This window comes from Microplitis mediator, chromosome 11 (genome assembly GCF_029852145.1).
Source record: "Microplitis mediator isolate UGA2020A chromosome 11, iyMicMedi2.1, whole genome shotgun sequence".
Taxonomy (NCBI): domain Eukaryota; kingdom Metazoa; phylum Arthropoda; class Insecta; order Hymenoptera; family Braconidae; genus Microplitis; species Microplitis mediator.
Window position 1 is genome coordinate 20,202,465 of NC_079979.1, and position 9,659 is coordinate 20,212,123.

The following is a 9,659-nucleotide window of genomic DNA, read 5'->3' on the forward strand; positions in this document are numbered from 1 at the left end:
TGAAATAGTTTTTTCTTTTAATAATTTTTTTTTTTTTATTTATTCCAGACCAATACATCATGAGAAATTATAAATAACTAATTAATTATAATTAAATCAAAAGCTTAACAAAAACGCTCTTGTAAAATTTTTTTTTATATCGTTTTCAAAGTAACAATGATAAAAACATTTTACTATTATTTTAAAAATTAATTTTTCTTTATTTAATATTTAAATACTTTTTTGATTTCCTTTGTTATCGATTTTCCGAATAGTCTTATCTATGAATTACTTCATTATTGACAATCTTTTTTATCTGCGGATATTGAGTAATGATGTCTTTGAATATAGAGGACTTTGAGTAAACATAATATAGATGAGATGTTTACAAAAATTTAGTCGAGTACAGTTGTCATTAAATATAGTTGTCACTGAGTATAGATGTCGTCTTTGTGCTTGAGTAAAGAAATTTTGAGTATAGATGAGTATTCGCCTCATAAATTATTATTAAATGTTAGATAATTTTGTCGATTTTTAATTTATACATAAATTGAATTTTGGCGCCATCTACTTGAGTTCAAAAAATACCAACTTGAGTTTAAATAAATACTTTGTTCTTTAACTACTGTCGGTAATTAAGAAATCCTAGCTGCGTCTTCGAAATTTGTAATCGAGTATTAATTCTTCATCATCGAAGTGGGAGTGATTGACTTTCTGTATCACCGGGTTCCGGTGAATGAAATTTGAATATTTGAAATCTGGATCATCAATACATTCGTGGCATCAGGATCTGGATAAGAGACAACCACCCATGTAAAAATAAAAATATAAAAAAATGATAATAATAATAATAACAGTGCGCAAGCGCAAATAAAAATAACAATACGCATGCGCAAAGCTCTAAATTTGGAGGGGCGTAGAAAGGAGGCCATATTGTACAGTTAAATTGAAAGAAAGAAAAATAATTTTGTTGTACTATCGTCTCGTGACCGTGAGTTTTTTTTATTATACAATTAAATCGTACAGTGTCAACTGTCCGATAAAAATTTTTTTTTTCTACTTTTGCTAAATTACCACTTAAATTTTTCGATAATAAACAATAATTGTTAATTAACTTAAAGCAGGGGCCAGAGCGACTTGGGCAGACAAGAATATAAATTTTACCGTAGACAGAAGAGCAGATAAAGAGAGACAAAGATACAGGAACTAGTGCTCAAGTTTATTAGAAACACACACACACACACTGCAAACCTCAACAAGAATCCTCATAGATTTTCCATTGTGTATAAATATATATATTTATATATCTATCTATATACAATATACCTACTCAGTGATATCTTTAATCAATTAGACGTCGATTTGTAGCCGTGCATACGTTCCTCGTATTTATCGCTGACACAACGAGATGGGCACCAGAGACGACGAGTACGATTATTTATTTAAAGGTATTCATTTTATTTTATATATTATCATCATCATTATTTATAAATTGTCCTCATCGACGCCAGTATTTTTTTATTTGTCCTCATAATTCTCAACCGCCATCCTGTTATTTTTATTATAAATCATTACTCCATTACACATTTAAAAATAATAATGACCGAAAAAAAGGAAAAAGAAAAAAAATAGGAATCATTGACATTGAAGAGCGAAGACGCACGTCATGAAAACTGACGTTGGCTACGAGTTAGCATGAGTGTCGTGAGTTAACGGACTCTATACTCAACGACTCATCCTATCCGTTGTATTTAACTGCTAGTGTGTTATTTAGCTGGTCATACATTTGCTCAATCGCAATTTATTATTATTTTTATTTTCATCGCATTGTCTTTTTATTCAACCAAATGACAGCATAAATAACAAAATATTAAAATTTTATTTATATTTATATTTATGTACATTTAGTTTACTTGAAATATTGTGCAATTGCACTAAATGTCACAAGTTTATACACAACACGGTATCCAGAGAAATGATATCATCATTTAGCCAACTTAATATCAACAATTACGATTACTTATTAGATATATTTTTTATTTGTGTTCAATGACTGGGTATCATTATGGGAAGGAACATATGTACTTGTAATGAGAGCTTATTAATTACCCTCATTACCTTGAAACGTTTTTGAGTCACCTCGTTAAATTTAAAAAAAAATGATAAATTAAATCCGATTGAATTATTCGGTCATGACAAATATTTAGATAAGGCAGTAAATTAATATTAAATAAAATTTAAAAGTAATAAAAGTTGATTGACATTTACGTGGGAAGATTACGAGTCTAACATATGACCAATTTGGGGCATTTTAAAATGTATTAGACGTCTATTTAAATTATTGGACGTTATTTTAAAAATTAGTTTAATTTAATTATTTTAAATAAAATTATTACAGTGGTTCTTATCGGAGATTCGGGAGTAGGAAAGAGTAATCTCCTGTCGAGATTCACCCGCAATGAATTTAATTTGGAGAGCAAGTCGACAATTGGAGTTGAGTTTGCGACACGAAGTATACAAGTAGATGGCAAAACTATCAAGGCCCAAATTTGGGACACTGCTGGCCAAGAACGTTATCGAGCCATAACTTCTGCGTGAGTATAAGGATTTATTTTATTATTTGAAATTTTAACTCACACTTCTGGCGCGAAATTTAAATTTTAAAGTCATCAATAAAAAAGTGTCATTGGTTTTTTTAAAATATCTCGTCAACTATCAAGTTTTTGAAAAATTAACAAGACACGTTTTTTGTAGCTCGTTAAATTGTCTACAAAAATGGATTCTTGTACTTTTTTCAAAAACTTGATAGTTGGCGAGATATTTAATTTTTAAAATAAGCGGTTTCGAAAACCGTATAAATTTTATCTATTGTTTAAAATTCGGAGACATAAATTTTAAATTTATCATATCCAGTGACAATTATTAATTTTATTGTCGGTTTATAAATAATTAGTAATAAAAATATTAATTACTGTCGGTTTTAAATGAAATTATAAATATTATATTGTAGGTACTATCGTGGAGCTGTGGGTGCATTGCTGGTGTACGACATTGCGAAACATTTAACGTACGAGAATGTCGAGAGATGGTTACGGGAATTACGAGATCACGCAGATCAAAACATAGTAATAATGCTTGTGGGTAACAAATCTGATTTGAGGCATCTTCGTGCTGTACCAACTGACGAAGCTAAAGCATTTGCTGAGAGAAATGGTCTTTCATTTATTGAAACATCTGCTCTCGATTCTACAAACGTTGAAACGGCCTTCCAAAATATATTGACTGAGATTTACAGAATTGTCTCGCAGAAACAGATAAGAGATCCGCCCGAGGGTGATACCATTAGAGCACAAAATGTCGAACCGATTGACGTTAAGCCGACAATGAGTTCGGATGGAATGCGTAAACAATGCTGCCAGTGACTCGCCGCACTGTTTTACACGTAATTAATACTCACTAAAATAATTTAACTTTAATTTACTTACAACAATAATAATTATAATAACAGAAAATATATTTTTAGAATCAGTAATAATAAGGGAGGAAAAATAAAAGTGGTAGCTGGTGATAAATATTGCAGGTGTGTAACAGTACGAGAACTAAGACTATGTGTGCGGGCCTGTACTCTCGTACGCTAAGTAACGAGGATCTCTTTGCCTCAGTTTAAAAAATATTTTAAAATAAACTAAACTTCGGGGGATGCTACAGACAATTGACCTCAAGGACACTGAAATTTAAATAATATCTCGCTCGTGATCGTGGGCGCATTTTGCGAGCGGTCTGCAATTTTATTTAATTGTCGCTCGTACGCGTACAACGAACACTTGTTACTGTTGTCTTGCACAACGCCGTGTCCCCTGGACAACTGTCTTCAAAATCTCCAAAGCTCTCTCCTGAAATTTTTTCAACATCCATAAATCTATAAATATTATTAAAAATTTACAAATATATATATATTTATATTTATATGTATACACTTATCTACATGTATGATGGATGACGTGATCTAAAAAATCACAAGTTAACTACTCATGTGTCATAGATATAGATATGGATATAAATATATACATAAATAATATGCAGACTCACATACATAGGAAACAGACGTAATACACACCACACCATACAACAACATATTATACATAATTAACTCACCACATGATACATAAAAAAAAAAATTAAAAAAAAATATATGTTATAATTATAATAATAATTAAATGTTGTATTACCGCTTCTTTGTAATACATTATACAGTTATTATTCTCTACGCATAGTGTGACGCGACTTATATTAACGAATTTTTAATAATAATAATAATTATATATATATTTATCATGGAAATATGTGTAAGTACTCGTGTATCACTGCGGGCACTTGGATGACTGAAAAATTCATTTAAAAAAAAAAAAAACAATCCTCACAATCAACAGTTTGACGGAAAATATCAAACAATAAATTTTATTAAACTTAATTTGTTGGAAAAAAAAATGCAATGAGATATTGCTCACTCCGTCGCGCCGTAGTCTATAAATTTTCGACACCATGCTACCTGTGGCTTTTGAATCTTAGTTTGTTTTTATCATAATTTTGTTTTTTTTTTTATTACAAGAGGCTTTTCTTGTCAAGAGCTGTGCGAAAACATGAGTATGGAATAATAATTATAATATTAATGATAATAATAATAATATAATATTAATTAACTAATGTCCGTAAAGCAATGAAGACCCAGGAGATATTATTTTGATTATCGTATATATTAATAATTGTTTTCATTGCGTAGTTATAATGCAATCATCTAAACACGGTGTACGAGTTTATTTGTTACATTACATCGTAATTAAAATAAAAAGGAAAAAAATTAATCAAGTAAAGTTAATAATAATTTCGTAGTAAATAAAGTCACTGAAATAATGAACAGTAAGTTGTAAATTTATATGTCTGCTTTTTATCACTACGCGAGATTAAAGAAAGTTAATTTTAATTAATGCTTTAGGGTAATTACTGATGCGTAATAATGTTAAAAAAAACAAACACCACATTATGTATAATTCTCTAACCATATTTTTAATCAATGTTATTATTTTAATAGTTGGAAAAGGTACAATACAGCTCACGAGCTAAGAAAAAAATTTTAAAAAACCATTTCACCATTTTTTTTTTTAATCCTCAAAACATGTGAAAGTACATTAAGAAATTTTTTTTTTCATTTTAACATCGATACATTTTAAAATAAAATAGAAAAATCACAACTTCGTCTTGATATTTTTAAACTGCGGCAAAATAACCGTAGAAAATTCGAGATGTAAAAGAAATTGCTCCGAATTCACTCCACGTCCCTAGATTTTTTACAGCAAATTTTCAGCATGAGAAACTTGATAATTTCTATTTCATATATTTAATAATAAAATTTATATACTGACAAAAAATTTATATTTTTTAGCAAAATTCAAATTTTTAATTTTCGCGCCGTCTATTTTCCGGTTATTTTGTCCTCCGGTAAAATATTTCAGGACCGCCAATTTCTCAATTCGTATACGGGCTGGATAAATAATCAAGGAGACTGGATATTAAAAAAGTTCTTTCATTTATTTATTTATACATTAATTATTATTAATAATAATAATAATAATAATAATAATAATTATCGAATAAAACAGAGACAACAAAACAAAAAAAAAATTAAATAATCACATAAATATTAAAGACTTTTTTTATTGACCTTAAGTAAAAAAATATTCATTGTTCTATTTTATTGTTATTATTATTATTATTAGCAATGAGTTATTGCTCACTTAGTAAGGAGTAATATGTAGCATGACGTTGGATTGTTATTGATTTTATTTTCAGAATTAAACAAAGCTAAATCTGACGTAGTTTCACGCTAAGGCGTTGAATAAATCGACGCTGACTCAAGTCTTACTGTATTTTTTTGGACTGCATGCTGGTTTTTCTGTCTCCATTCCAACCATCTGATTAAATCAGCATTATTTGCGGTATCACTTGTGTCAACCTTTGTTTCCAATTGCTGATAATAAGCTTCTCGTAGCAGCCGAAACGTTTGGACATTGCGGTAGGGTAAATTCGTTACTGGATCCCGGTACTTTGCTGGCAGTCTGAAATAAAAAATTTAATAATAAATTAATTAGCGTACAGTCTGTCCCAGTTCCCAGCCCACTAACGACCGGCGAGTCCTCAGAAGTACTTGGAATAAAAATTATTTTATAAATAAAATATATATGAGCTGGATCAGTACCCAGGTACGGAATAGTCAACTGGGTGCTTTACCTTGACCCTCCATATAAATTAAAATAAATAATTTGGTACCTAGTGATAGCACAGAGTGACCTCAAAGTCCGTCTAGGTGCGGGAGTTTTCTTAAACGCTTTTAAAAATAATCTGTCAGACTCAAAAGTTATAAATGTCCTCTCGTAATATCCTTTGTGAGCTGGTTCATTCCCATTAGACTTTTTCTTTGTCTGTTCATTATTAGACTCTGGTTTACTATCACTGTCTTTGCCATCTGTTTCTCTAAAAAAATATAACAACTTAGTATATAGTTATCATTTAGTAAAATATATAAACATGAACTGATTTCTTACTTAATTGACTCAGGTGTGGCTGACTGCGTGTTTGTATTTGACTCGTCAGCTGGTTTGTCGTCTTCATCGTTGATTGTTATTTTTTCATTTTCTTTATCAGGTGTCTCTGATAGCACCATTATTGGCATTGATAATGACTGATACCTTATCATAGGCTGGGACTGAGTTTTTCTTACAGCTCGAGTATTTTTCTTTTCGCTCTCAAGTTTTTGGTACTTTTCTAAACAAGTAAATTAATAAATTATAAACTAACAATAAAAATAATAATTATAAAAATATAAATAATTAACCAAGTGATTTAAGATTTATCTCTTCAGTCTCCAATGCTTCTTCCAACAGTTCTTCTTGCGTAGGCTTCCAGACATCATTCCTTACTTTCTTAACTTTTCGTCTCTGATCTTCATTCCTTTCTTTTAATCTTCTTTGTGTTGCCGCCGACTTAGCGGCCGTTGATCTTCTTATAGACTTTCTTCCTAAAATATAATTATTTACAGAATAATATAACTAAAAGAATATGCGAGACTCTAGATTGTTCTGGTGAAGTAATTGATCGAATGACTCATCTGGAATTTCCCAATGATATTGACCGTCAGGTTTTTTTTGAATTTTATTTTTGGACTAATGAGTAAAAGACTGCAATAGACAAAAAAGCTGGGGAAATTTTTGCTGGGGACTAATCGCTGGTGGCAAGTGAAATATTATAAAAAATAAAATAAATATTGACCTGTACTGTCATTTAAAAATTTTCTTCTCTTAATAATTCGTGGTTTTTTTTCTTTAGTAATTGTCTTCGGCTGTGCAGCAACTGGTTTAGGTTCTTTGTAAGCCTTTGTTACTAATCTACGTTTCTTTTTTGGTCCTTCTTGTTCAGGGTCTGATACCGGCTCATCATTTTCATCGATACTGAAATCTGAATCAACTTCATCTTCACCTTCATCTTCTTCCCTGAATAAAAAAAATCATAATTCTATACAAGAGATTTATATCAATTGTAAATTTATCAGTTTTCGACATAAAAACGATGATGAAGAGGTTCATTGTCATTAAAAAAAATCTACAATAATAATTTTAAAATAAACGAATCACAGTTTCGTGGATAAAAAATTAATTACTTCTTAATATTTAATGTTTTTTATAATTTTCCTCCATCTTTTCGTCAGTTTTTTTATTTTATCAAGTATTAGAAAGACCAAATCAAAATTAATGCATCTTTTATTCATGATACTGAAGTTAGCCAACGGCTAATAATTTTTTAACTCAATTTGAAACGATAAATAATAAAAAAAAAAATATTTCAAAAAATTGCACATATAGTTTTTTAAATTTTCTTCATGTGCATTTTTTTAGTTTTTTTTTTTTTTTTTAATTAAACCGTTGAAAAAAAAATTCGAAAATTATCAATTGTCTGTTAACTTCTGGATCATTTTTATTCATGCCATTAACTTGTAAAATTTAATGTCAAATTAATTATTGAGTGATTTTTAAATTTATCAGTTTGTAATTTAATTTACTATTCAGTTGTACTGAGAGTAATTTGTGTACCTGCGGACTGTCCCTAATTAAGAAAAGAAATTTGGAGAGATTAAAATAAAATTTTCTTAATACTCTACAATTATTCCATAAACTTTAAATCCCCTAATTTCTAAGCTTTCGTCCTTTTGAGAACTTCCAAATTACCCATTGTCTGATAATTTCTATAAATCCTGTCATTTAATTTTCTGTACACACCAAATTTTGTAATTACTAAACAATAACGATGCTACAAGTAGCCGAGCATTTAAAATTTAAATGTTTAATTATGGTTTCAATTGATGACAATAAAGTTAGCGGACATTTAAAAATTTTTGGATTTTTTTTAACAAAAAAATAAATAATAAAAAAAATATTTTTAAAAATTGCACGTATAGTTTATTGAATTTCCGACATGTGCATTTTTTTAGAAATTTTTTTTTTTCATTATTTATCTGTCAAAAAAATTTTTGTTAATTTCAAATGTCTGCTAACTTTACTATCATTTTCAATTGCCATCATAAAAATTACAACAAAATTCTACACATGCATTTTTTTAAATTCAGCCTCAACATTTATTTCGTTTATTAAAAATGATTAAAATTTTTGAATGTCTGCTACTTTTTTTAAACATTCAAAAACAAGAATAAATAAATTTTAATCCACGAAGCTGTGATTCGTTTATTTGAAATAAATATCATGGATGAGACAACAAAATTTAAATATTAAATGAATGAAAATTTACATATAATCATTGTCTTGTTCAACTTCTTCAAATCCACCATAAGTCGTTTTATAAAAATCATCTTCTTCCTCTTCATTTAACAATTTAGCCATTTTATTTCCAGCATTTGCACGTTTCTCTCTCGTCGATGCCATTTTTTAAATAATTTCTAAATAAATAAATAAATACAACAAAATTATTTACTAGCCAATCCGACAAAAAAATAAGGTTATATATCAGTAATATATGAAAATATCGATTATTAATCAACAAAAAATTATCTTTTGTTTCAAACAAAACAAACTAAAAATCCACTTGTTTATTTATTTTGTCAAAGTGCAAAATCCTCATAAAAAGTCACCGACAAAAACCCACCGCAAAAAACAGTATATTAATATTTATATATATACACACATATATTATAAAAAAAAATAAATAATGGCGGCAGCGGCAGTAAATTTAAAAATTTCAAAAAACAACACAAGATGGCGCCTTAACAAGAAAATTAAAATGACAACAAAGTTAGCAGACATATAACAATATTTGGATATTTTTTAACAAAAAAAAAATATTTTGAAAAATTGCACATATAGTTTATTAAATTTTCTACATGTGTATTTTTTTCGAAATATATTTTTTTTATCATTTATCTATTAAAAAAAATTACTTTAAATTTAAAATGTCTGCTAACTTTACTGTCATAAATTAAAAGGAGTCCGTTGGTTGGTAAAACACCCAGAGGCCAGAGGACAGCTGGCCAATGAGAACAAGGGTAAAAAATAGACGAGGTCGTGCATCTGGACTCTAGCTAGTGCATGCTCGGAGCCTCGAGAAGGGGAGAGTTGGCC

The 9,659-nt window shown here is 28.9% G+C and overlaps 2 protein-coding genes across 3 annotated transcripts; one reads left to right on the top strand and one right to left on the bottom strand.

Annotated features, from left to right (window-relative positions):
- Positions 1-816: 816 nt before the first annotated feature.
- On the top strand, positions 817-3,660 carry LOC130677110 (ras-related protein Rab-11A). Of its 2 annotated transcripts, none has more exons than XM_057483707.1 (5): positions 817-970; positions 1,101-1,427; positions 2,378-2,573; positions 2,990-3,421; positions 3,503-3,660. In XM_057483707.1, exons 2-4 carry the CDS (start codon positions 1,388-1,390, stop codon positions 3,399-3,401), a joined length of 648 nt encoding a protein of 215 aa, XP_057339690.1. In that variant the 5' UTR covers positions 817-970; positions 1,101-1,387; the 3' UTR covers positions 3,402-3,421; positions 3,503-3,660. The 2 variants fall into 2 exon arrangements, with proteins under 2 accessions (XP_057339690.1, XP_057339691.1); XM_057483708.1 differs by having other exon boundaries at positions 828-970; positions 1,104-1,427.
- Positions 3,661-4,257: 597 nt separating this feature from the next.
- On the bottom strand, positions 4,258-9,180 carry LOC130677106 (vacuolar protein sorting-associated protein 72 homolog). The gene is made up of 6 exons (XM_057483700.1): positions 8,833-9,180; positions 7,303-7,523; positions 6,869-7,051; positions 6,579-6,798; positions 6,304-6,507; positions 4,258-6,092 (listed from the first exon to the last, which is right to left on the bottom strand). Exons 1-6 carry the CDS (start codon positions 8,964-8,966, stop codon positions 5,861-5,863), a joined length of 1,194 nt encoding a protein of 397 aa, XP_057339683.1. The 5' UTR covers positions 8,967-9,180; the 3' UTR covers positions 4,258-5,860.
- Positions 9,181-9,659: the final 479 nt, after the last annotated feature.